The sequence below is a fragment of the Telopea speciosissima genome, chromosome 2 (genome assembly GCF_018873765.1).
Source record: "Telopea speciosissima isolate NSW1024214 ecotype Mountain lineage chromosome 2, Tspe_v1, whole genome shotgun sequence".
In the NCBI taxonomy this organism is placed as follows: Eukaryota; Viridiplantae; Streptophyta; class Magnoliopsida; order Proteales; family Proteaceae; genus Telopea; species Telopea speciosissima.
The window spans coordinates 80,383,952-80,411,794 of NC_057917.1; the positions used below are offsets into that span (position 1 = coordinate 80,383,952).

Here is a 27,843-nt window from a genome sequence, read left to right on the forward strand (position 1 = left end):
AGTGTTTTTTTGTTTTTGTTTTTTTCAATAGTACAAAGAAACAAAAAAAAATTGCACTATAATACATACACCACATAATTTTGGTCCTCTTCCCCTTCTCTATCTCTCTCACAAAAGTGCAACGTGCCAGCTCTCTGCTCGTCTTTTTCTCCGTTTCATTTTTTTACTCTTTCGGTCACTCACGCTCAAAACTCAAAAGTAGTGCAACTTACCAGCTCCATCTCTCTCTCTCTCTCTCTCTCTCTCCTTTTTTATTATTAATGTATATCTCTAGTCGAATCAATCAATCGCTAACGATACAGTACAATTATTGATCTTGATAATGGTATTGATGTCGCCTGTCCGCCTTGGATTGGTATCTTCCCCATTCAATTAGGGACGTAAACAGATCGGATTCAGTTCGGATATAACTATATCTGCATTTGCATCTGATTAGTTTTCGGATAGTGCTAAATGGTTACGGACACGGATACGGATCAGATATTTTATCTAATTACCTGTAAATATAGCTTTTTAGATAGCTATAGTCTATTCGTATCCGCATCCGTTTAGCTTTCAGACGGATTCGGATAGTGCTAAACAAATATGGACACGAATACGAAAACGGATTTTGACTATTCATTTACACCCTTACATCAATACCTAACCTTGTGCTATGGAATGTTTAATAAAATATTAAAAAAATATGAGATGATAAGTTTTTTTTTGTTGGATATAATGATATGGTAAATAAATAGAAGAAGAAGGGGGAGTTGAATAAAAAGAAATAAAAAACGATAAGATTTAATAAAGAATAAAAAAACGTTACGTAAAGGATGATGATAAAAAAAAAGGGTAAATTACACGTCATCCCCTGGTTTTTGAAAAAATTCAAATCACCCTGGTTTAGACCCAAAATGACAAATTAGTCCCTACCATTAGTTGTATGCTGTTAAGTGATGCTGTCAGCCAGTTAAATAAATTTAAATTCCTAAATTACCTTTGACCAATGTTGAAGATGAATGAAGGATAGTATTGTAAATTTAATTCTAAAGTTTTAGTACAAAGGTAAAATAGTTCTTTCACACCAATAACTAAGAGCAGACTAACACCATTACTGTAGAGGGGATGATTTGAGTTTTTTCAAAAACTAGGGGGTGATCTGAGTTTCATTTGAAAACCAAGGGGTGACGTGTAATTTACCCAACAAAAAAAAAAGAGGATGAGAGAGTGAGTGGGGAGCTCGGAGATAATGAATGGGAGAAGGAAGGTGAGTTGGGGGTTTGCCTAATCCATTTGTCCACCACCCATCTTATGAGAATTTTATTAATTCAAGTTCTCATACGATGGCATCCATCATGAGTGGGTCCACAAGATAGATGCCATCTTTGTTGCTCACACCCATTCTCGTATGTTTTCGTACAAGGATGTGATCCTAATTCCAATTTTGTACTTAGGTCCAATTTGTTTGACGGAGAAAAGTGAAAAAGGAAAAAAGGGTGGAAAACTTTTATTTGTATCCCACAAACTACCACAAATGTGATTGTTTGATTAGATGGGATAGGAAACTTTCAAACAAACTTATTCTTGTCTGGTGTGGAGCCACCCCTCTTTTTGCTACTACATTCACTTTCAAAGTCCTACCAAATATTGATAGGACTTTGGCACTATTCTTTTTTTGGTGAAAGGACTTTGATACTATTCACAAAAAAGTTATTTTTGAGTCTTTTTGAGTGTGTCTCTCTTCTCTTCTTATTTCTTTTCTTTCCCATGGAATCTCATCCCATGTTCATTTCGTCTCTTTCTCCCATTAAATCTCACTCCACCATAAAATGCAATTCTTTTATTTCCTTTCATTTCTTTCTCAACCCAACTCATAGCATGTAGGATTCATCCTCAAAAGTTTTTCACCGATTTTATCCATCAAACAAAAGGGAAAAAAAGGAGTTTGGTTCTTCTGGACATACCAATACGTGAATGTACACGTGAGAGCCAACCACTTAGTCCTATTTTTTTCATTTACAAAGAAAGGAGGGCTATTTATGAAAACAAAATTAAAATGTGATTGGCTCACATGTACCTTCACCTGGTGGTACATACAGATGATCCGTTCACGGGAAAAAGAGTGTAGAGACACAATTTTCATTGAGAAACATGCAGAGCCGGGAGACCCACCTAATCCTGCTGAATAATAACCATACTTTTCCCGATGGGCCCAATTAATCGTCCAGAGATTTTTTTGGTAAATAATCGTCAGGACTCAGGAGATGATAACAACGAACTCGCTTGATAACCTAACGAGAAACAGTTTCTGGTGTTTTTCCGTTCTGATAAATCGAAAAACACCTAAAAATCGCTTGATAACGAAGTGTTTTTTGTGACTGTTTTTTAAACATAAATCAAAATTTATGCTCCCTGGAAGACTTTTGATAAAACATGTTGGACATGTTCTGTCGTTTCTTGGCTGAAAATTGAAAAAGTGTGCCAAACATATCCTTTTGTTAATTTTTTTTTCTTTAAAAAAAAAAGGGTTTTGCTTGTTTCCAAGAACAAGTGTACCAAACGGGTCAAAAACGATTTCTCAGCACAGAAAATGAAAAAAACTGTTTTACTGTTTCTCAGCTCAACCAGAACAGAAACACCCGTAAGGTTATCAAGTAGACACAACATTTTTGTCAAGCCCAAGGATTCCAAACTCCGACTGACTAAAGATTTTTAAAATGGTCATATTCATTAGTGGGCCCACCTAATCCTGAGGAGAGATGATAACCACAGTTTTCATGTAGCTAGAATCACATTGTCATATGAGAATGACATCACGTACCCCATTGACCAGCCACATGGAATCTATTCCTCCTCTCTTTCCATTAGTGGCTGGCTAAAGGCGTACACGATCACGTTCTCGTACGATTAGGTCTTGTTTTCGTAGATTTCTGTTTCTATCTTTCTCTCTTTCTCGAATGAAATGACTTTGCTGTCCTCTTATCTAAAATTCTGTTTTGCATCTCTTTGATTGGCTTCCCATACCAATCATAAAGACGAATACTTCAAGTAATTTGTGAAGACCATCACAGAGATCAGAGTTTGGGATCTTTATTATTTGCCTTTTATAGATATATATTATCCAAGTGATTGAGACAATAATGATCGATCAAATTGGATCAATGAACAACAAAGTGACGTAGTCTTTCAGAACTTGTGAGGCATTAGTGATTCCATCTCCATGCTTATATATGACATCCATCATACGCGTAAGATTGAGAATCCGCATCAGAAATGACATTGGGACAATAGTCGGTTTGATGCACCCTTCATTTATATCTTTCCATGCATTCTCTATTCTTCTTTTAAACTCATCACATGCCTTTTGTTCGGTGACACCATGTTGTTTCATGTAGCACTCAACACTCGAACAAACATGTCCTCTCTCTTGCTCCATCTTCAAATAATAGTAGAATTGAATCAATGTTAGGATCATAATCCACCCAACTTTTTTCAAAACATTAAAAAAAGATTCCAATTTTTCAAACCAAAACCGAACAAATTTACTTTGATTCGGTTTTAAATGGCTAGTTTTGATTTTGGTTCTAAATTGACATACTTATTTTTTATACCAGTGTGGTGTCAATAATGTATACTAGTTAAAACTGTGTCATGCAGTGTGTGGTAGTGTTTATTTACCATGTGGGACACAATATCATCCATAAGCCGGCTTATTAAGGCTGAAACCCTCACAAGTTTAGGATCATCAATTACCCAGTCTAATGCCTCCTTTGTCACAATAATATCTGCCATGCCGCCAATTAGGACGAAGGATGTGACTGTAAGCATAGGGTAACCACTGGAGGTCAATGCAATTCCCATATACTCTTCGAATGTTGGAATGTATCCTTCATTAAACCATTTGGCTTCTATGAAGTAGTCTCTGACATGTTTCTTCATCTGTAATATAAAACCAAACAAACATGATTATAATTAATTAGGCCCGTTTTTTAACATTTTAGAAGTTACTAGCTAGATTAATCTATGAAATCAACCAGTTAATCAAATTGGTAGAAACGAAATTGTTACTATAGGTGACACAGTACTCACTACTTTTATTGCATAATTAAGTCGATAAGATTGCCCATCTTCCTTTCTTAGTTCTTGCTCAATTTCATTGTAAACATCTAGGAGTGCAAAATAAAGCACTTTCACGTATTCAGGAAGTTGATCCATGCCGCTTATTGTATCCCACCTAAAAATTTGATGAGCATTCCATTCAAAGCATTAATGAATGAAGCAGTACTGTTCACTTTAATTAAATCAGCAAAGTGAAAACAATATACACAGTAGACAACTAAAGACATATGTATATATCATCGATAGATCAAACCTTTCAATTGCATTTGTGAAGAGGTTGAGTTCTTCCAATGTGTCATACACATCGTAGGTATCATCTAAGATTGAAGTCAAGGCTATAACTTTGGTTAACATCATTCTAGCAAGAGAGTAATTTGGCTCAAAATAAACCCCCACTATGCAAAAATAGCATTCCACGAGTCGGTCTCTCGCATAAGTCTCTCGCATAAGGGAGCTTAGTTGCAAATTCCAATTCTTTCCACCATCTGCACGCATTAATTAACAGGGTATATATGAACATGACTATATGGTAGAAAGATACATGTATCAAACACACACACACACACACACACACACACACACAAAAACAAAAAAACAAAAAAAAAAAAAAAGAGAAAAAGAATAAACCCGCCTTCAGAGTTGGCTTAGCTCCTGCAGGTGAATTGACTGGAGTGACTTGAAATCCAACTTTGCAAGCTTCAGCAGAGTCTCATTCCTTGTCTCCATTTCTTCATAAACAGAGATGTAAAGCCTTGTTTCTAATCTTGGCATGCCCTTTTGGAGGGGCTGTTTCAATGCATGCATCACTTGTGTTGCAAGAGGAGGCTTTAAATCATGATGATGATGTGTAAGTATAGATTTAAGTTGAGTGGTTGTGAATGTCAGGGCTTCATCTAGGATGTCTTCTCCATGTACCCTGAGATGTGTAGCTTCATACAAGCATAGCAATCCAGGCACATCTTTAATTAAGTCATCCTTGAAGCTGCCTTTGCTGTCCTTGAACCTATTGAAAGCATCTGCAAGGTGGACAGGTGATAGTGAGATGACCATAGCGGTCTAATTAATTTTCAATCAAGGAAGGATGAGAAAGGAGTACTTACTGCAGGAGACATTGTAGCCTTGTTGTGTCAGTAATCGAAACCATAAAGCGATGGTGTAAAGATGGTTTCCATGATCAGGGGGTACTGTATCCTTAATCTGGTCTAGCAACTCCTCAATCTCTCCTTCAAAGTGGTATGTCACACCAAGGCGTTGTAAGGAATCAATCAAGTTCAATTTGTTTGAAGGATCAAAATTGGCATCAACCCTTCCTCCTTACTTCTTCTTTCAACTCTTCAGCAACATGTTTGGGGCAAGCATCATATACCTGCAAAATTAGTGTTCTTTGCTTTTACACTTGTAAAAAAAAAAAAAAAAAAAAAAAAAACTAAAGTACATAGACCGCATAGTTTTGGTCTCTCTTCCCCTTCTCTGTGTGTGTGTGTATGGTGCAAATTTTTTTTTTTTGGGTGAATACGAAATTCATTACCCAAAGGAGAAAGAACAAGGGCCCCAGAATCGGAGAGGAGAAAAAAAAAATACAATCAGCCAAACAAACCCCAAACCTCAAGAGGAAAGGAAACACATACATAATAACCGATATAACTACAATCAAATCAAGCTAAAGAGGAACTAAAGGACAAAAATGGTCCCAAGCAACAAATTACGAGATATAAAGTTGACATTCTTCCCATTTGGATTATAGGAAAGAATGGGAGGAACCAACCATCTCCTGCTAAAACCACTACCATCCGCTCTAGGATTAATCTTCCCAGAGTATTAATGACTAAGTTAGAACTTAGGTTCCCCATAGGAGAGTCATTGTCTGGAACAACACCCTCAAAACCTACCTCACAATCATTGTGAACATTGCTCTGACCCATACTAACAACAACCCTGTCGTCGACAAATAACGAAACAAAACCTGAAATCAAGTGTGGTGCAACTTACCATATCATCAGGAGAATATTTGAGGAATTGGTCACCTCAAATGCTGGGATGGTAATTCTCTGACCGGCGAATGATATTTGTGTTTGGATTCTAAATCAAATGCTGGTGGGCAGCCGGAGCAAAAGAAGGTAGGTCAGACATCTTCTGAACTAGGATGTTTGGGATACAAAGTATTTGTGTGATCTGATATTGATAGCCACGAACAACTCAAACATAAATTTTCAAATGTGAGGTAACAAAGATGTAGTTTCTCTAAACAAAGATGTAGTGTCTCTAAACAATAGGGACGTTAGAGATTAGTTTAAAAATGCCCATTTGTTCAAATGCATCCTTACAACTTTACAAATTACAAACTCCCCTTACTTTCAAAACACTATAACACTTCGGTCTGGGACATTAGGGCTTAGTTTCAGGAAATCTAATGACCAAAATGTCCTTGTGATAAAAACCAATCAAAATTAAATAGTAAACTGACCAAATTGCTCTCGTCTTGCCCAAATAGTTTAGGTTTGAAATTGAAAATCTAAAAAACCCTAAACGATTTCCAGACCTCTCTGAAATCCGATCTTCTTCAACAATTAGGTATGTTGTTCAGGTACTGGTTTTGATAAAGAATCGGTACTTATGGACAATTTATAATTTATTCATGCGATACAGTTAGAGGGTTATGCTTGTTGCTCTGCTATTTTGTTTTCGAAGAATTGCTCTCATTCTTTTCACAGTTATTGGATTGAAGTTGGGAATTCTATGTCTGTGTATCTTAGATCGGTTGCGCGTTGGTTGGATCTCTCGGTGGATTGTTCAATGGCATCCGGCTGATCAATTTGGCGATAGCATAGTTAGAAGAGAAGCAGAGATTGGGGAAGGACTCCTCTGCTACATTTTAGTTTCCTTATCAAATCTAGTAACCTGAACAGCAGACCTAATTGTTGAAGAAGATTGGATTTAAGACTTAGGGTTTTTTACCATTTTCAATTGCAAACCTAAACTATTTTGGGAAGATGACGGCACTTTTGGTCACTTTACTCTTTAATTTTGGTTGATGTTTATTGTAAGGGCATTTTGATCATTAGATTCCCTGAAACTAACCTCTAACGTCTCAGATTAATCGATTGGACCAAAGTGTTACAGTGTTTTGAAAATAAGAGGAATTTGCAATTTGTAAAATTATAGGGATGCATTTAGACAAATGGGTATTTTTAGGAGGCATTTGACAAAAACCCAAAAAAATTTGTTTTATTTTTCAAAGAAAAAAATTGTTGAAGTATTCTTAAGAACTCTGTTTTTTTTTTTTTTTTTGGAAAAAAAAAGGTGGAGATTGGGAAGCTAGTCTAACAAAATTCAATACAACAATAAGCACAATCAACACATACTCTATCAAATAACCAAAAACCCCTCCCTCTATAGTCCCTTTAACCAACAAACATTTCAATTCTATTAATCTAAATGCATAATAGGGTTCAGCAATATTTCCCGTTTACAAATATATCCAAGTGGGACAATCAGCATAGTGGGTCAATGAACAACAAGGTGATGTACTCTTTCAGTTCTTTTGAGGAATCTGTGTATATATCGTTATGTTTATATATGACATCAGTCGTACGCCCAAGATTGACAGCCCGCATCAGAAATGGCATTGGGATGGCAGTTGGTTTGATGCAACTTTCATTCATATCTTTCCATGCATTCTCTACTCTTCTGCTCAACTCATCGTATGCCTCTTGCTCTGTGACACCATGTTGTTTCATGTAGCATTCAATACTTGAAGAAACATCTCCTCTCTCTTGCTCCATCTTCAGATAATACATATTAGAATTCAATGTTAGATATGTATCTATTATGCACCATGTTGTGCGTGCTAAGTGTTTAGGTTCCACGTAGAAGACGGAAGAATAATTCCCAAATCAAATGTGAGTATTCCAATGTGGATATACTTATAGATTCCTAGGCACCTTCTCTTTAATGATTTACTTTTAAGAATAAGTTTTACCCAAGTCTTAACAAGTGGTATAAGGTCCAGGGCATGGCAACTCAGTGTGCCTCCAAGGATAAAGACCAAAAAAATCTTGGTTGCTCTTGCATGGACGGGAAGATTGTTAATCTTCCATGCAAAAGACGGAATATAAGCATCCCGATGTGGATACTAGTTGCCCTAACACTAGCTAAGATATATATGTATTAATTACCTTGTGGGATACGATATCATTCATAAGTCGGCCTATTAATGATGAAGCTCTAACAAGTTTAGGATCATCCATTGCCTAGTCTAATGCCTCCTTTGTCTCAATATCTCCCATGCCAAGGAAGGATGTGACTGTAAGCATGCCATAAGTACTTGAGGTTAATGCAATTCCCATATACTCTTCAAATGTTGGAATGCATCCTTCATGAAACCATTTGGCTTCTATAAAGTAGGCTCTGACCAATCTCTTCATCTGGAATAAAATTAAAACAAAAAACAAACATGTATTGAGTTTCGGTTTTTTTTTTTTTTTTTTTTTTTTTGTACATTTAAAGTTACAAAAATATTCTGTGAAATCAACGAGTTAATCAAATTATACTCCAATAATGTTAAGAGTTTTTTTCATGAAGTTTCCGAGTTGCGTACCTCATAGTGCCATAATATATTATCCAATCTTATTTTGATGTAAATTTTCTGTTGTGGATTTTGATGTAAATCTTGGTTTTTCAATTTTTTGATCTAAATTAATAAAGATCTATTATCATCTACCAGGAATACCGGTGGGTTCTATACATATAATTTTATCCATATATATACTGAGGGTTTTGGGGTATGGTCCATTGCCCCAATTAGGTCTATTAATTTCTCTTTTGATGTCAATAATAATTTGGGAAAATTACAAGATTGCTCAAAATTAGATTTTAGAAGGAGGCCGTGGTGAAAGAGGGAGGAAGAAAAAGTGAGGAGAAAACTTTACAAAATACCATAGAACAGGAAGGAAGAGGCACTATTTTGCAATACCCAAACTTATGTTAGATAGCTAGTTAAAATAATGATTGATTGGATAATTTTGTAAATTGAAATCCAATTTTGTCTAATTTTGTAATCTTCCCTAAAAATTGTAGCTAGGGTTGTGGATAGGATCTATATATTCTGGATTTTCTTTAATCACAGAACACTTTTTTTTTTATCCTAGGGATTGTACGATCCTATCATTAATGAAAGGAAGAAAAAAAACACTGTATGGGCCGGTATCGCACTGCTTCTATTGCATAATTAACTCGATGAGATTGTCCTTCCTTTCTCAGATTTTCCTCAATTCCATTGTAAAAATCTAGGAGTGTAGAATAAAGCACTTTCATGTAATCGGGAAGTTGCTCCATGACGCTTATGTCCCACCCCATTTAAAGCATGAAGCAGTTCATTTTAAATCAACAAAGTTGTATATGATCTAAAGGAAAATTCTCTCCCCTCCCTCTTTATATACACATCGGGAGAGGGTTGAACATGCCGCCAGTTCGGTAAACTAGCCGCATGCACCCAATCACAGGGCTGAACACAGGAGGGCAAGGGAAACTTTTCCAATGAGGGAGGAAAATGGCACGCACACACACACGCATGGATTTTTATCCATTCAAGTGCAATGTATTGCCCAGTGCACCTCACTTGAGAATCTAACCATAAAAACATGGACAGTGACATCTTTTTCTCTTCTCAAATGTTGGATCTACGGTTGGATTCTCAAGTGAGGTGAGTACACCTTACTTGAAAGGATAAAAATCACACACACCCACCTATATATATATAGAGAGAGAGAGAGAGAGATGTGCATGTACAATCAAACCTCTCAATTGCATCTGTGAAGAGCTTGAGTTCTTCCAATGTGCCATACAAATCGTAGGTGTCATCTAAGATTGAAGTCATGGCTATAACTTTGGTTAACATCATTCTAGCAAGAGAGTAATGTGGCTCAAAATACACCCCCACTATCCAAAAATAGCATTCCACAAGTCGATCTCTCGCATAAGGGAGCTTAGTTGCAAACTCCAATTCTTTCCACCACCTGCATTAATAGGGCATATGAACATGACTTTTGCTCATAATAAATATATGCATGGTAAGATACATGTATAAAACCACACACACACACACACACACACAAAAAGAATAGAAAAAAAGAAATGGAAAATTTACACATACCCCCCTGAGGTTTAACGAAAGAATATTTTCAACCCCCAGGTTTGGAAAATTCTGCATACCCCCCTGAGGTTTGCAAACGGTAACAGATAGGTCCATTCCGTCAGTTCATGACTAACACTGTTAAAAAGTAGACTTGAATTGACGGAATTGCCCTTACACAAAAATTTAAAAAAAAAAAAAAAACACCTACAACTCATCTTCCCCAATCGATTTTGGGGAAGATAAGTTGCAGAAATGGGAACACCATGGAAACCGATACAGTGGCACGGCGAGCGAAGGTTATATGTAATCCAATCTCGACCTCCTCTATTCCAGAACGAACACATAAGGGTTCTGTAATTCCCAAAGTTCAAAATCGAATCAAGGATCAAATTTCAATTATCGCGATAAACCCTAAAACAAGGGAAGTCTCCACAGGGAAGCCCTTTTGGCTAACAAAAAAAAGGTAGGGGAATTTTTGCGGAATTCCTATTTTGGTGGTTCTGGTGGTTCCTCAGCAACTAGTCATGAAAACTATTCTCTTCTTTCTATGTGGTGAAGGAGAAAAAGAAGGTGGGTGGAGTTTGAAGCAGAAAGGACTAAGGAGTGTGGCGAAGTATTGCTATAAACACAATGTTGTCGAGGGTTGGGTGCTCATAGTACAGGGAAAAATCTCCAGCACATCTCGCCCAGTGAACTTATGACCTGTAATTTTATCCCTATTGCTCTCAATCCATTTTTGGTAAATGACGACGCATCTTCATCTTCTCAATCGCTCGGTTACTAATCACAATTTACTTCTTTTCTCTCCTCAACCTCCTAACTTTCTCACTTCATAATCTACTACCCCGAATTCAAAATCTTCTGTTGTTTTAAAAAATCCTCTTGTTTTCTTAATCTTCTGAGAGCTCTAAGAAAGGCAAATTCAGAGAAATTAATTGTCCATCAAAGAAGAAAAAGAAGAAACAATGAGGAAGAGAGGACGACCCTCAATTTTAGGTAAAAGAAAAAGAGGACAGAAATGGCAAGGCAGTGTAGATCAATGATGAAAACTAGAAAGATAATCCAGGGAGATTTCCACAGGTTTCTTGAATTCTTTTCATGTGAGTCACAAGGACCAAAAGTCAAGGGAGCTCTGGAATCTGGGAAAAGCAAAACCTGAAAGGCTGAAATAGTAACTGAAACTGATAAAACTGAATTAAAAGTTTGACAAAGGAAAAGGATCTTCTACCCAGAAAGATGGTGATCGTTTCCAAGGTTTATGTATTTGTAAATTGTTCTCTTTTATTTTAATTGACCGAAAAATATTCGAAATGTTCGTCTCATTTCTCCTCTTCTGAAGCGGATTCAAAGAAAAATAAAAAGAAATTGGACACAGGATGAGGATTTAGTACTAAAAACTGAAGAAGAAGAAGAAGAAGAAGAACCCTTAGGGTACTTCTGAAATTGATTTGAGTTTGTTGGAAGTCTCTTATGCCAATCAGTTTGACCTGGTACTTCATGAAACAGATCGCCTCCATAGGGCAACTCAAACTCCAAGTTCTTGCCCCCATTAGCTTCTCCTATCATCATAATCGAGCCCTAAAATGTGCTCGAGTTACCGCCAGTCCCTGATTTCAGAACTAACCATTCGATTGCTTGCTGGTTTCTAGGATCCTTTCTTGCTGGATTCAAAAAGGGAAAAAAAGAACCCATTAAAACTTGACAAGAGAGAGAAAGAAAGGTATACCTGCAACTCATCTTCCCCAATCGATTTGGGGAAAATGAGTTGCAGGTGTTTTTTTTTTTTTTTTTTTTTTTTGTGTAAGGGCAATTCCGTCAGTTCAAGTCTACTTTTTAACAGTGTTAGTCATGAACTGACGGAATGGACCTATCTGTTACCGTTTGCAAACCTCAGGGGGGTACACAGAATTTTCCAAACCTGGGGGTTGAAAATATCCTTTCGTTAAACCTCAGGGGGGTATTTCCCAAAAGAAAAAGATACAACAAAGACAAAGAATAAACCCACCTTGAGAGTTGGCTTAGCTCTTGCTTGTGAATTGACTGCAGTGAACTGAAATCCAACTTTGCAAGCTTCAATAGAGTCTCATTCTCTGTCTCCATTTCTTCATAAACAGAGATGTAGTGCCTTGTTTCTAATCTTGGCATGCCCTTGTGAAGGGGTTGTTTCAATGCATGCATCACTTGTGTGGCAAGATGAGACTTTAAATCATGATGATGATGATGAGTAAGTATAGATTTAAGTTGAGTGGTTGTGAATGCAAGGGCTTCATCTAGAATGTCTTCTCCATGTACCCTAAGATGTGTAGCTTCATACAAGCATAGCAAGCCAGACACATCTTTAAGTAAGTTCTCCTTGAAGCTGCCACCTTTGCTGTCCTTGAACCTATTGAAAACATCTGCAAAGGTGGACACTTGATAGTGAGATGATCATAATAGATATACCAAAATGATTAAATTGGATGGTCTAATTAAATTCAATCAAGAAAGGATGAGAAAGGACTACTTACTGCAGGAGACATTATAGCCTTGTTGTCTAAGTAATCGAAACCATAAAGCGATGGTGTAAAGATGGTTTCCATGATCAGGGGGTACTGTATCCTTCATCTGCTCTAGCAACTCCTCTATCTCTCCTTCAAAGTGGTATGCCACACCAAGGCGTTGTAAGGAATCAATCAAGTTCAATTTGTTTGAAGGTTCATAATTGGCATCAGCCCTTATTAGCATCCTCCTTACTTCTTCTTTCAACTCTTCAACATGTTTAGGACATACCTACAAAACAAAGTGTTCTTTGTTTTTCACTAGCACAAACAAATCAAAAATTTTAAACTATAATACATAGACAACATAATTTTGCTTCTCTCTGCAACTTACCATATCATGAGCAGGAGCACATTCGAGGTATGGATCACCCCAAATGGTGGGATGGTAATTCGCTGAGGGCGAATGCATGATATCTGTTTTTACTTTTGAAATCAAATGCTGGTGGACAGCAGGAGCAAAAGAAAGAAGGTCAGACATCTTCCTAATTAATGACACAATTAAGCAAGATATATGAGATATGGACCAAAATGGGAGCTACAAGCTAAGCTAAGCTATATATGATTCCTGGGAGGGATACTCAAAAGTATTTGTGTGATCTCATCCTATTTGTAGCCACGACTCTTTGGGAAATTAGAAAGAGGAAATTAAAGGCTAGCTAGCTAGCAGCAGCATGCACAAGAAAAACAAGTATGTATGGCTTAATTGTACACTCACAATGCTTCGAAGAAGTGGGGCCCACCCATGTATGTATTTCATGTTTGTGTATGTATGCTAAGGGAGGGATGCGATGTGTTTCATTATAATTGTTGTCCTAACGAGTTTGGGTCTTCTCCACTCTCCACCTACCAAAACTGTTGCTGCCATCATTTCATCTAGCTACTACCCTGCTGACAGCCAAGCAAGGAAATGAGATCTAAAAGGATATTTTTGAAAAATATTAAAATTTAGGAAGGTATTTATGAACTCAAACTCAAAGGGGAAGTGAATTATTTCATTTTCTTGACTGCCAATAAGGGTAACATGCATGAACATACTACCCAGGTAGCAGCACAAAATGTGACGTGGGACCACAGCTTGTGTCACGTGGGTGAGCTCCCTTTTAGGCAGCCTGGATCGAGTGTGCTCTATGCTCAGCTTTCCTAATTCGAGGCTGTTTGAAGGGGAACTCGTCCCCATGGCGAGCTGGGGTGTAGCACACACCTTTACAGTAGAAGATTCAAATCCACGAAACTATCAATCTCAGAATTAAGGCGCCAAACTAAAAGAAGAAACAAACCTCATTATAGTATTACTCTCATGCAAAATACGTACCTCTCCATTTTAACCTCAAAGGGGTAACTCAATTGATAAAGACCAACACCAAATCCCTATAATGAGATTATAACCCAGTTTTCATTGAGAAACGTGTAGATCCAATAGGCCCACGGGCCACCTAATCCTGATGAAATGATAACAACAGTTTCCTGGTGGGCCCACCTAATCCTCAGGAGATATGATAACCACAATTTTCGTCAAAAAGCCCAGAGGATCCACACTCCGGCTTTTCACTTTTAGATTTGTAAAAGCCAGTGGCCCCACCTAATCCTCGGGAGTGATGACAACCACCTAATTCTATGTGTGGCTGGCTAAGGGCATACAAGATCACGTTCTCATACATTTACTTCTGTTTTTTTCAACCCAAAAAAAAAACCTTTTTACAATTTAAACCCTTGATCCGAATCAGACAGACGATCTGGCTGATCCGGTGCTGATTCTTCAAACCATGGTTAAGAGATTGAGAGCACAAATTTAAAGGAGGGATTTTTTTTTTTTAATTCTTTTTTGAAGAAAGTTTTTCTCCATTTAAGGTTTTAGTATTTTTCCAAAACACCTTTGTGATGTTCTTTCTTGTCCTCCATCCTGAATGGTTTTTCTTTCATTCAAGGTGGAGGGAAACTCAATTCTTTTTTTTTTATGAGTAAATTACTCACCCCTCCCCTCGATTATGCTCTAATGATAAACCCCTCCCCTGGGTATTGAGTAATGACTCTCCTTCCCCTGTATTAACAAGATTCTATCAACCGTACTCCATTCCGTTAAAAGGATTGTTAAATATTTGAAAAAGACTATAATACCCTTCTTCTTCTTCTTCATCTTCATCTTCTTCCTCTTCTCCTCCTCCTACTCCTCCAACTCCGCCCAACCCTACTGCCAACGCAACCCATCTCACCGCCCCACTCATGTTCTCTCCTCACTCTTCCCTTCTCGGAATCTACGTTACTTCGACTAAGATTCCTTCCCGAGACACCTTGTCTCTATGAGGTCTAGAAAGGACTGAGTCTTCCCGAGTGTTAACTCCAGAGGACGGATTGTTTGAATACATTTTGGGCTTCAACCTGCAAAAATGGAGGAATTAACAAGGAACAACACAAACTAATTATGAAGGCATTAAAAGAAGAAGATACTGTTTCTTCTCCTCTTTTTGAAGAACTATCAAACTCCGATTTAATAGAGGTAGAAAATTCAAGATCGATGCACAGTAACCCACGAAGAATCATTGGATATCTTCAATCTCTGCTTACCTTTTGATGGGAACCCATTAATTTTATACACTTAAAATTAACGTATAAATCCTTCGTTGCCGTTGATGAACCGTAAATAGAATTTCAATTTGTATTTCACAACCGAAATGAGATACCTTGGGAATTTTGGAGGAGTCCGAGAATGGCAAGGAGATCTTCAATGAGGTCTTTGAATGAGGCCTTCTCAGTTAATGGGGCTGCTGGGAGAGGCCATAGCCTCGAAATCGGGTGCTAGTGCCCCGAATCCGGCTGGCAACGACGATCATCCTGGGGCGCTACGAATACCGGATCTCCGTGAACCCAAAATAAATGTGCCTTTTTTTTTTGGGAGGGAGATTGGGGTTGGAGTTGGAATTTGAATCAAGAAAAACAAAATGAAATGCATTGAATCCCAACCGGTTCCTATCTCGGCGACATGTTGCTTCAACCCTCTTACATCAATGTACTTGTGCTCTATCTGATCCATTTAGGGTCTTGGACTATTTTCGAGCAAGCAAACTAGCAAAAAGAGAGAGAGAGAGAGAGAGAGAGTCCGAGAGACATAGATGGCGCAAAGAGAAGCTCCTCCTCCACCTGGTTGAAGTGGTTTAAGTCTTAATCGAAATTCCCGATACTGTAAGAAAAGTCAAAAACCATAGACCTACCAAAAGCGAATCTCTGAATCGTGGTGTTCTTTTCTTTTCTCAAGTTCCTTTATATGTTTTTGTTAATCAGATCGACATGGGTTTGTTTACTAGTTTGATTTCGATGCCGATACAGAGGGGGTTGGACAAAAAAAGAAAAACAGGGACACAAAACAAAAACAGAGCATCACAAGAGCCGAAAATAGAAGAGAAGGCGAGAGAGGGAGAAGAGAAGGCTTTCTTGCTCTAGCGGTGGAGGCTACGGAGGTGGTTATGGACATCGTGAGGGCGGCGGTGGTGACCGTGGCTACGGAAGTGGTGGCGATGGTGATGGTGACCGTTAGTCAAACCGGAGGAACGAGGTTTTTAGGGTTTCGATATGATTAGGGGTATAATTGGAATATCACAAACATAAGGGTATTTTGGGGTTTAAATGAATATTTTTAGGGTGATGTCATCACTTAACAGTCATTTTTAACGGATTGGGTACGATTGATAGAATCTTTTGAATTCAAGGGAGGGAGAGTCATTACTCAATTCCGGGGAGGGGTTTGTCATTAGAGCATAATAGAGGGGAGGGGAGTAATTTACTTTTTTTTATTGACTTAGTACAAGTTATACGGGTATTCTAGATCGATTAAATATTCTAAGAATTCATACAAAACCTAGCCCTAGTTTTTGAACCATGATCTTAAACATCTGGACCCACTTATCTCTGTCATTTCATATTCCAAGAATGCATAATTTGGGTATTTTAAAATAATAGGGGGACGTTCATTTTTTTGGAGGATTAAGATGTAGAAGTTTGAGTAGGAGAGTTTAAGTAAAAATAGAATAAGTACAAGGAAGGGAATGATAGAAATTTTCCTTACATTTAAATTCATAATAACCCAAAAGGGTAGCTCAGTTGGCAAGAACCACCATCTCACAATTAAGAAAATGTCATGAGTTCAACTCTCCTTGAGACCTACCTATCCAAAAAAAAAAAAAAGTTTCCTCAATAAAGAGCTTTGTGCATCTTCCTCTTCGATTGATCGCTGGTCTTATGGAAAAGTTAACCGAACTTAGGCAAACCCGGTTCGGGTTTGGTGCCCACCAATGGGGTAGGCGAGTGGACCAATCGGTTCGATTCGTTTTCTCTTGTTGGTTTTGTTCTTGCTTCTCATTGTTCCATTTTAAACCTGATATTATATTTCTATGTGAGATTAAATGTAAAAACCATGATATTATGTATCTACCTAATTCTCTCAGATAATATACTACTGTTGGGGCTATTGATAGTATGGACTATGGGAGCGAAGAGGCTTAAATTTGGATTTGGATCCTCTGTAGTGTGATAGGGCGTGTAGCACACATCCGACGGTCTGTAGTATTTAGGCACGTAGCCCAACACATAGGTGGGGTGTTGGGCTGCATGCCTGGATGCTGCAGGTCGTTGGATGTGCGCTACACACCCTGTCGCGCTATAGAGGAGTCCCATCCCTTAAATTGGCCTTTGGGTACTTGTCTTTGCAAATATAGAAGTTAATATTGTTTTTACAGGTTAACATTTAATATGATTAAGGTTTATCCAAAAAAAAATTTTGCTAAAGTTAAGGCAATATTCTCTAAAATTCGTCCCCTCCTAAGTATCTTCATCATCTTCTTCTTCTTCCTCAATGATATTAGATATTAATGAAGTTGTTGTTGACAGTTTTGGCAGTAAATGAGAATTAAGAAAAATGGGAATGATATGATGGGTTATATCATATCTTTGTTGGAATGGGAATGGGTGGGATAAATTTGTAGGGAAGGGGGTGGGGATTGGAGAGAGGTAATTAGCAGGGAATTGGTGGGGTAAGTTTGCAGGGAACGGAATGGCATGATGAAGATTCGTAGGGAGAGAGAGAGAGAGAGTGTGTGTGTCCATGGATTTAGGAGAAACTTACCTTAATTGTAGCAAGTTTTTTTGGTAAACCTTGAGAGAGAGATTAAGTCTACTGATTTAAGAGAAACTTAACTTAATTGTAGCAAGTTTTTTTGGTAAACCTTAATCATTTTAACTTATTTAATTTAATTTTTATTTTGCTATTGTCTTAATTATATCAAGGATCCTTAATGAATGATCCCAATCAGATGGTTTGAAGTTTATCGATGTTGAAAATGCGTCACCTACGCAATTAAGTAGAGTTCTTTCTCCCTACAAAAAAAAATACCATAAGAAAAAAATGAATAAAAAATAGAAATTCTTTCTTTGAAACTCGGTCAAGTTATCAACTTTGAATTATTTCCGTTGCTCAGTTTGGGTAGAAATTTTCCTTCAAGAGGTCACCCACAAATGTTTTACCGAAAAAAGGTCACCCACAAATGGAGTTAATTGAAAAAAACTTTTTTTTTTTTTTTTTTTTCGAAACAGGAGGGGTATCCGACTTTAGGCCGACTAAATCCCCCTAGGCTCGTACATGACCCCCGCGCCACGCACGAACCGGGAGCTTTTGGGTATCCCTTTTTTTTGTTTACATATATTTCAATAAATACGGGAAAAAAAACGGGAATTTTAAGTATTTTACGCAAAAAATTTATACATGTATAAAAAAAGGAAAAAAATCGTAAAAGGGCAAAACTGAAAACCCTAACGTACGAATACGTATTATCCCAAATAGATACGCGGTAGACGGAACAGCCTTCTTCGTTCCCAGTCCACTGCAGCGGTGGCCGGCGAGTCTACATCAAAGGTTTTTTGATCGACACCTGCCCACTTCATCTCTCTCTCTCTCTCTGTTCTCAGTCGATTGCAGCGGTGGTTTCTTTTTCCATTCAATGGTATTGATCCCCTGCCTCCTTCCTCTTCTCCGTCTTCGTTCCAGTTGAATGTAGCGGCGAAGGCGGCGGTGGCGGATGAGTCTACATCTATGGGTATTGAGATTCTCCTTTGTAAGTCTCTCTCCCCCATTCCCTGATTATCTTGAATTTCTTGCCATGTTTTAGAACATTGCAACCATAAGATTTTATAGTTTTTAGAAGTTCTATTTAAATTCTCCCTAACCACTCTAATAAATTCAAAAGAAAAGAAGGTTGGAATCAAGTCAAAACCATTCATGCTGGTTCTTGTTCTAAATAAATTTAAAAAAAGAAAAGAAAAGAAAAACTCTTCAGGGCCCTGAGTATCATTTAATCACTTTACAATATTACAATTCTAAAGCATTAGAAGGCCGTAACTGGCGGCAAATATTATTCACTTAATCACTTTACCTACAAATATTACAATTCTATCTAAATGCATAATGGGGCTCAGCATTTGCCGTTTACATATATATATATATATATATAATCCTAGGGATCGAGACAACAAAATCATAATATTGGATCAATGAACAAGACGGTGATGTACTCTTTCAGTACTTTTGAGGCATTAGTGTATTCATCCTTATGCTTATACATGACATCCATCATACGCGTAAAATTGAGAATCCGTAACAGAAATGGCATTGGAACAGTAGTTGGTTTGATGCATCCTTGATTTATATCTTTCCATGCCTTATCCACTCTTCTTTGAAGCTCATCATATGCCGCTTGCTCGGTGACACTGTGTTGTTTCATGTAACACTCAACACTTGAACAAACATGTCCTCTTTCTTGCTCCATCTTCAAATGATATTAGAATTAATCAATGTTAGATATATGTCATTAATTTAGTTAATTAACAAAAGTTAATTTGATTAAAACCATGCGTCATGCAGTGTGTGCTGGTGTGTTTATTTACCTTGTGGGACACGATATCATCCATAAGCCGGCATATTACCGATGAAGCCCTAACAAGTTTAGGATCATCAATTGCCCAATCTAATGCCTCCTTTGTCTCAATAATATCTCTCATGCCAAGGAAGGATGTGATTGTAAGCATAGGGTAAGCACAGGAGGTCAATGCAGTTCTCATATACTCTTCGAATGTTGGAATGCATCCTCCATTAAACCATTTGGCTTCTATGAAGTAGGCTCTGACCACTCTCTTCATCTGGAAGATAAAACCAAACAAACATGATTTTTAGATTTAAAGTCACTAGCTAGAATATTCTTAAATCACAGAACACATTGTCATGCATCCTTGGGAGATAATACAAATCCTATCATTAATGGCCGGGAGAAAAAAATAATAACTTGACACACTCACTGCTTCTAATGCATAATTAAGTCGATAAAATTGTCCTTCCTTCCTCAGCTCTTCCTCAATTTCATTGTAAACATCTAGGAGGGCAGAATAAAGCACTTTCATGTATTCCGGAAGTTGATCCATGGCCCTTATGTCCCACCTGAAAATTTAGAGCATTCCATTTAAAGCATGAAGCAGTAGTTCACTTTAATTAAATCAGCAAAGTGAACAATATACATAGACAACTAAAGACATGTATCATGGATCAAACCTTTCAATTGCATCTGTGAAGAGGTTGAGTTCTTCCAATGTGCCATACACATCATAGGTATCATCTATAATTGAAGTCATGGCTATAACTTTGGTTAACATCATTCTAGCAAGAGAGTAATTTGGCTCAAAATACACTCCCACTATCCAAAAATAGCATTCCACCAGTCGGTCTCTCGCATAAGGAAGCTTAGTTGCAAAGTCCAATTCTTTCCACCATCTGCTTTAATTAATAGGGTATATGAACATGACTAGTGGTCATAATAGATATATGCATAGAAAGATACATATATCAAACCACCAAAAAAAAAAAAAAAAAGAAAAAAAAAAAAAGAAGAGAAAAAGAATAAACCCGCCTTGAGAGTTGGCTTAGCTCCTGCCGGTGAATTAACTGCAGTGAATTAAAATCCAACTTTGCAAGCTTTAGTAGAGTCTCATTCTTTGTCTCCATTTCTTCATAAAAAGAGATGTAAAGCCTTGTTTCTAATCTTGGCATGCCCTTGTGGAGGGGCTGTTTCAAAGCATGCATCACTTGTGTTGTAAGAGGAGGCTTTAAATCATGATGATGATGAGTAAGCATAGATTTAAGTTCAGTGGTAGTGAATGCAAGGGCTTTATCTAGAATGTCTTCTCCATGTACCCTGAGATGTGTAGCTTCATACAAGCATAGCAAGCCAGACACATCTTTAAGTAAGTCCTCCTTGAAGCTACCAGCTTTGCTGTCCTTGAACCTATTGAAAACATCTGCAAGACATACATATACCAAAAAGGTTAAATTGGATGGGTCTAATTAATTTCCAATCAAGAAAGGATGAGAAAGGACTACTTACTGCAGGAGACATTATACCCTTGTTGTCTCAGTAATCGAAACCATAGAGCGATGGTGTAAAGATGGTTTCCATGATCAGGGGGTACTGTATCCTTCATCTGCTCTAGCAACTCCTCTATCTCTCCTTCAAAGTGGTATGCCACACCAAGGCGTTGCAATGAATCAATCAAGTTCAATTTATTTGAAGGATCAAAATTGGCATCAGCCCTTAGCATCCTCCTTACTTCTTCTTTCAACTCTTCAACAACATGTTCAGGACAACCATCCTCATCTACCTGCAAAAATAAAGTGTTCTTTGTTTTTACACTAGTACAAACAAACAAACAAAAAAAATTTAAAACTATAATACATAGGATATCACATAGTTTTGGTCCTCCTCCCCGAGGCAGGTTCACGTCCCACGAACGTACGAGAGAATGGCTCACAGCCGTTCAGATGGAATCCACCATGTAGGACCCACATAGATCGAGTGGATTCCAACCCACATGGAATGGATTCCATCTGAACGGCTGTGAACCGTTCTAGTACGTGAACGTGAGCCTTGGCGCTCCCTCCCCCTCTCTCTCTCTCTCTCTCTCTCTCTCTCTCTCTCTCTCTCTCTCTCACACACACACACACACACAAACAAAAAATTATAAACTATAATACATAGACCACATAGTTTTGGTATCCTCTTTCTCCGTGTATGTGTGGTGGTGGTGGTGCAACTAACCATAACATCAGGAGCATATTTGAGGAATTGATCACCCCAAATGCTGGGATGGTAATTTGCTGTGCGGCGAATGATATCTGTTTTTGCATTTTGAATCAAATGCTGATGAACATGAGCAGGATGAGCAAAAGAAAGGAGGTCAGACATCTTACTAAACTGGTGGGATAGTATACACAAAATTATTTGGTGCGATCTGTTCCTATTTATAGCCACCCACGACTCTCCTCTTGGAATACAAACAATACATGAATGATCTTTGGAAGAGTGAGTAGGAAATTAATTAAAGGATATCAATCAAGCAGCAGGCACAAACAAAAGAAAAACATGGCTTATTAAATCGTACTCACATTGCTTCTCTGGGCCTGGGGCCCACTTATGTATCCATCATCTTATGGGCTTTCCCATTAATTGATGTTTTTCATGTTTTTGCTGCAATATACGGTAAGGGAAGTCCTAGCTAGCGAGTTTGGATCCTCTCCACCGACTAAAACTGTGGCTATAATTTCATATGGATTTTTCACATTTATTTTACATTTTAGCTGAGACACAGGAAATTTTGTTAACCTATCAAAGCCCGACTGTAGGGAACTCCTGAGTGGATAAGGTTCAACAGAAAGAGATGAAATGTGCGGATCGGGGCTCCTCTACAGTGCAGAGGTGCACCGCACATCTTGTGGCGCGGGACCACAGCTTGTTATGTGGGTGAGTTTTGTTTTAGAAAGCCTGAGCGATGTCGCACCCCTGCGCCGTAGAAGAGCCAAATCCACTAAACTATCAATCTCACAATTAAGGCGCCAAGGTACAAAAGTTATAAGTCTGGATCCTGAGTATTATTCTCATGCATGGTATATGTCTCTCCATTGTGAACTCAAAGGGGTACCCTCAATTGATAAAGATCAACACCTCTCAATTAGCCATAGAAAAATCCCTAATGAGATTATAACCACAGTTTTCATTGAGAAACGTGTAGAGCCAGGAGACCCACCTAATCCTGCTGAATAATAACCATAATTTTCCCGGTGGGCCCAATTAATTGTCTAGAGATTTTTTTGATAAATAATCGTCAGGACTCAGGAGATGATAACAACGAACTCGCTTGATAACCTAACGAGAAACAGTTTCTGGTGTTTTTCCGTTCTGAGAAATCGAAAAACACCTAAAAATCGCTTGATAACGAAATGTTTTTTGTGATTGTTTTTTTAAATATAAATCAAAATTTATGCTCTCTAGAAAACTTTTGGTAAAACATGTTAGACATGTTCTGTCGTTTCTTGGCTAAAAAATTGAAAAAGTGTGCCAAACATATCCTTTTGTTAATTTTTTTTTTTTTTAAAAAAGAAGGGTTTTGCTTGTTTCCAAGAACAAGTGTACCAAACGGGTCAAAAACGATTTCTTAGTACAGAAAATGAAAAAAATTGTTTTACTGTTTCTCAGCACATAACCAGAACAGAAACACCTGTAAGGTTATCTAGTAGGCACAACATTTTTGTCAAGCCCAAGGATTCCAAACTCCTACTGACTAAAGATTTTTAAAATGGCCATATTCATTAGTGGGCCCACTTAATCTTGAGGAGAGATGATAACCACAGTTTTCATGTAGCTAGAATCACATTGTCGTACGAGAATGACATCACGTACCCCATTGACCAGCCACATGGAATCCATTCCTCCTCTCTTTCCATTAGTGGCTGGCTAAAGGCGTACACGATCACGTTCTCGTACGATTAGGTCTCGTTTTCGTAGATTTCTATTTCTATCTTTCTCTCTTTCTCGAATGAAATGACTTTGCTGTCCTCTTATCTAAAATTCTGTTTTGCCACATCTCTTTGATTGGCTCCCCTTACCAATCATAAAGACGAATACTTCAAGTAATTTGTGAAGACCATCACAGAGATCAGAGTTTGGGATCTTTATTATTTGCCTTTTATAGATATATATTATCCAAGTGATCGAGACAATAATGATCGAAACCATAAAGCAATGGTGTAAAGATGGTTTCCATGATCATGGGGTACTGTATCCTTAATCTGGTCTAGCAACTCCTCAATCTCTCCTTCAAAGTGGTATGTCACACCAAGGCGTTGTAAGGAATCAATCAAGTTCAATTTGTTTGAAGGATCAAAATTGGCATCAACCCTTAGCATCCTCCTTACTTCTTCTTTCAACTCTTCAGCAACATGTTTGGGACAAGCATCATCATCTACCTGCAAAATAAAGTGTTCTTTGTTTTTACTCTTGTATGAGAAAACAAAAAATTTTAAACTATAATACATAGACCACATAGTTTTGGTCTCCCTTCCCCTTCTCTCTGTGTGTGTATCGTGCAACTTTTTTTTTTTTTGGTGAATACGAAATTCATTACCCAAAGGAGAAAAAGCAAGGGCCCCAGAATCAAAGAGGAGAAAAAAAAAATACAATCAGCCAAACAAACCCCAAACCTCAAGAGGAAAAGAAACACATACATAATAACCGATATAACTACAATCAAATCAAGCTAAAGAGGAACTAAAGGACAAAAATGGTCCCAAGCAACAAATTACGAGATATAAAGTTGACCTTCTTCCCATTTGAATTATAGGAAAGAATGGAAGGAACCAACCATCTCCTGCTAAAACCACTGCCATCCGCTCTAGGATTAATCTTCCCAGAGTATTAATGACTAAGTTAGAACTTAGGTTCCCCATAGGAGAGTCCCTGCCCGGAACAACACCCTCAAAACCTACCTCACAATCATTGTGAACATTGCTCTGACCCAGACTAACAACAACCCTGTCGTTGACAAATAACGAAACAAAACCTGAAATCAAGTGTGGTGCAACTTACCATATCATCAAGAGAATATTTGAGGAATCGGTCACCTCAAATGCTGGGATGGTAATTCTCTAACCGGCGAATGATATCTGTGTTTGGATTTTGAATCAAATGCTGGTGGGCAGCCGGAGCAAAAGAAGGTAGGTCAGACATCTTCTGACCTAGGATGTTTGGGATACAAAGTATTTGTGTGATCTGATATTGATAGCCACGTACAACTCAAACATAAAATTTCAAATGTGAGGTAACAAAGATGTAGTTTCTCTAAACATTAGGGACGTTAGAGATTAGTTTAAAAATGCCCATTTGTTCAAATGCATTCTTACAACTTTACAAATGACAAACTCCCCCTACTTTCAAACACTATAACAGTTTGGTCTGGGACATTAGGGCTTAGTTTCAGGAAATCTAATGACCAAAATGTCCTTGTGATAAAAACCAATCAAAGTTAAATAGTTTAGGTTTGAAAACAAAGAACACTTCACTCACTACAAGAAATATAATTTTTCACGACGGTAATAAACTGTCGCCAAAAATCATTTTCCATCGCCAAAAATAACATCGACGGTAAAATCTAACCGTCGCCAATCCGTCGGCTAAAACGACGTTGCGGAAAATCGCGACGGTAAAACTGGTGCCGTCTAGCAAAATCATCTTTGGCGACGTTTATTACTTCCGTCACTAAAAATGCATTTATGGCGATGGTTTATTTTTCCGTTGCTAAAAATACCATTTCTGGCGACGTTTATGGGTTCCGTCAGTATAAATATAGTTTTGGCGATGGTATTCATTTAACCGTCGGGGAAAATATATATTTAGCGACGGTAAGAGAGTTACCGTCGCCAAAAAGCCTTTTTTTTTTAAAAAAAAATTTGCATTAATATGCATTACATTCCATTATAATATTCACCTGTAGTTTACATCCATATATAATATTCACTCCATAAAAACAAAAGCTATTAAACATTGCATTAATAATGCATTACATTCTATTAGCACACAAAATTAACTAAAATGGATACCTTTAAAATTCACTTTCAATCAACTCTCCACCAAAGTTGTTAACCAAAACATCAAAAAAAAAATTACACAGAGAAAAAGTTCTAGCACTCATTGCAATAAAAATACTTCATCACCATTGCTCTCGACATTGTAGATCAGGAACATCATAATCTAGTACGTCCTCCTTCCAATTTTCATCCTTTCGAATTTCTAGCTTCTAACTTCATTGCACCTGAAGGAAACATAAATGACCAAATTATATATAAGTTAAAATCCTTTGAAGGAAAAAAAAAGAATCATCATCTTAACACTAAGAAGGAAAAGAAGGAATAGCAAATAAAAACTATAATAATATGCAACTTCAACCATCAAAGGAGAAAAGGGTTTTGATATATTTATCTTCACACCCAAGCAAGTGCTTCAAATAGAGGCTATCCTCAAGAGACATTTAAGGAGAGGGGGGGGGAGGGAAAGGAAACCATCGAATATTAGAAGGGGAACAAACATCTAAACCTCAGTTTAATCTAAGGGTTAGATGCCTCTAGGAGAGGTCTCCTATTTGCAGCAAGAATTCACCCAAAATAGGGGTACCGCCAGGTGTATGAACAACAATCAAACTGAAACAAATTTAACCCATTTTCTTCCTAATGATCACAATTATAAACCTTTAATAATGACAGAAAACAAGAGCAGAAACTAGATTAACAAGAGCTGTACTTATAACTGTAGGTAAGAAGAAGAAGAGGGGATATGATAAAACTGATTTTGATCAGAATCCCTCCAGTCGACTTTAGAGTTTCACTGATGGGCTGCTGTTTCTCACAATAGCAAAACCTGTCTCTCACAGCTCATATTTCATATAGCCAAAACCAAGAAAATATTTATCTCCAAAATGCATAAAAAGAGCAAGAAAACCAAACTACCATAATAGGAAGTCCGAAAACAGGTCTTCATAAAAGGGAGAAGAATGGCTTAAAAGCATGTTAAGTTCTTCAAATGAGAGATATACCAAGCAACATGCCTTCCTGGTGCATGCGACCACATTTTGCAGCACTTGTCCTATTTTTTTGGCCCTTCATAACTATGTAATGTCCAAGCAATTTAAACTAGGTGGTCATACCATCAGACCAGTGACCCACAAGTCCAATGCAGTCCCCTATTTTTAGTACGTTTGTTTTAAGAACGACCTCCATTTAAAGTCATCAAATGAACATAAGAATGATCATTTCAGAAATAAGTGCATTTTTAGAGAACAAAAATATGGACAGCATAAATTAGAGGAAACTTAAATTACCTCCGACTCCAAAACCTTTAACATAGACGTTAGTGAACAGTACGGAATAAGGATCAAGCATTGGACTTTCCTTGTAAAATGAAATTAGAGTAAGGAACAATGAGAACTCAAAGTTCAGCCACTAAGAGAGCAACCAAAAACAATATAAACTTTAGAGCTAAGAGAGAGACTTAATTGAAAATTTAATTCAAATTATGTAAATACCTCCTCCGCAAGGGAGTGGAGGGAAAAAAATAATGAGGAGATCAATATGAAAACCCGACAGGAAAATGGAAGTTCTTGACAAACAGCCTCTATAGATAACTTTATGGCTCTTAAGTAATTTATTTCGTCTAGTACTTCAGGAAAGATTGAACTTGACAATAAGAACCAAAAAAAAAAAAAAAACCCATCAACCAAAGTTCTTGTACATACCTTTCTAGGCATGAGAGTGTTAGAACTAATTTCAAAATTATGTGGAGCTCCTAGAGCCTTACATATTTAAATAGAAAACTTAAAACTTGAATCATAATGGCCATAGGATTACCAGAAGATGAAATCATCTTCTTCATTAGAAAATCTGAAAAACAAATAAGCTTTCTAATAGATATGGAATGAAGGCATAAGCTACATGTTGAAGTTGACTCGTAGTTATATATTAAAGAAAGTTTTTGTCAAAGTTTTTAGCTGGTTCTTGGATTGGTTGATTCACCCTGGGGGGAGAAAAAGGGGAAAAAAAGTGATATCCCATTTGTGTTATTTCAGATAGCTGGATATACATGTATTGCACAATTTAGATTTGGCATTTGGTCAGTAGTTAGAGCTTGGAAACTTGTAGTTTTTTGGATCCATTGAGTG

General features: G+C 37.4%; 2 protein-coding genes and 1 pseudogene across 2 annotated transcripts; all 3 read right to left on the bottom strand.

Annotated features, from left to right (window-relative positions):
- Window positions 1-3,130: 3,130 nt before the first annotated feature.
- On the bottom strand, window positions 3,131-4,596 carry LOC122651197 ((-)-germacrene D synthase-like). Its single transcript, XM_043844508.1, has 4 exons — window positions 4,355-4,596; window positions 4,072-4,216; window positions 3,661-3,921; window positions 3,131-3,418 (listed from the first exon to the last, which is right to left on the bottom strand). Exons 1-4 carry the CDS (start codon window positions 4,594-4,596, stop codon window positions 3,131-3,133), a joined length of 936 nt encoding a protein of 311 aa, XP_043700443.1.
- Window positions 4,597-4,734: 138 nt separating this feature from the next.
- LOC122651198 lies at window positions 4,735-13,252 on the bottom strand (annotated as a pseudogene).
- Window positions 13,253-19,178: 5,926 nt separating this feature from the next.
- Window positions 19,179-27,432, bottom strand: LOC122651199 ((-)-germacrene D synthase-like). The gene is made up of 12 exons (XM_043844509.1): window positions 27,421-27,432; window positions 27,007-27,127; window positions 24,623-24,696; window positions 23,915-24,103; window positions 21,900-22,001; window positions 21,189-21,462; window positions 20,715-21,102; window positions 20,360-20,578; window positions 20,110-20,248; window positions 19,702-19,953; window positions 19,295-19,583; window positions 19,179-19,252 (listed from the first exon to the last, which is right to left on the bottom strand). The coding sequence occupies exons 1-12, from the start codon at window positions 27,430-27,432 to the stop codon at window positions 19,230-19,232; spliced, it is 2,082 nt and encodes a 693-aa protein (XP_043700444.1). The 3' UTR covers window positions 19,179-19,229.
- Between the last annotated feature and the right edge of the window lie 411 nt (window positions 27,433-27,843).

Coding starts and splice junctions, on each gene's coding strand:
- LOC122651197 (XM_043844508.1), bottom strand. CDS start 4,596: ATGCGTGCAGATGGTGGAAAGAATTGGAATTTGCAACTAAGCTCCCTT. Junction 4,217..4,354: donor TTCACAAATGCAATTGAAAG/GTTTGATCTATC, acceptor TCAAATTTTTAG/GTGGGATACAATAAGCGGCA. Junction 3,922..4,071: donor TTAATTATGCAATAAAAGTA/GTGAGTACTGTG, acceptor TTTATATTACAG/ATGAAGAAACATGTCAGAGA.
- LOC122651199 (XM_043844509.1), bottom strand. Junction 24,104..24,622: donor ATGTTCACAATGATTGTGAG/GTAGGTTTTGAG, acceptor TTTATTTTGCAG/GTAGATGATGATGCTTGTCC. Junction 22,002..23,914: donor TAGACCAGATTAAGGATACA/GTACCCCATGAT, acceptor CATGTTCATCAG/CATTTGATTCAAAATGCAAA.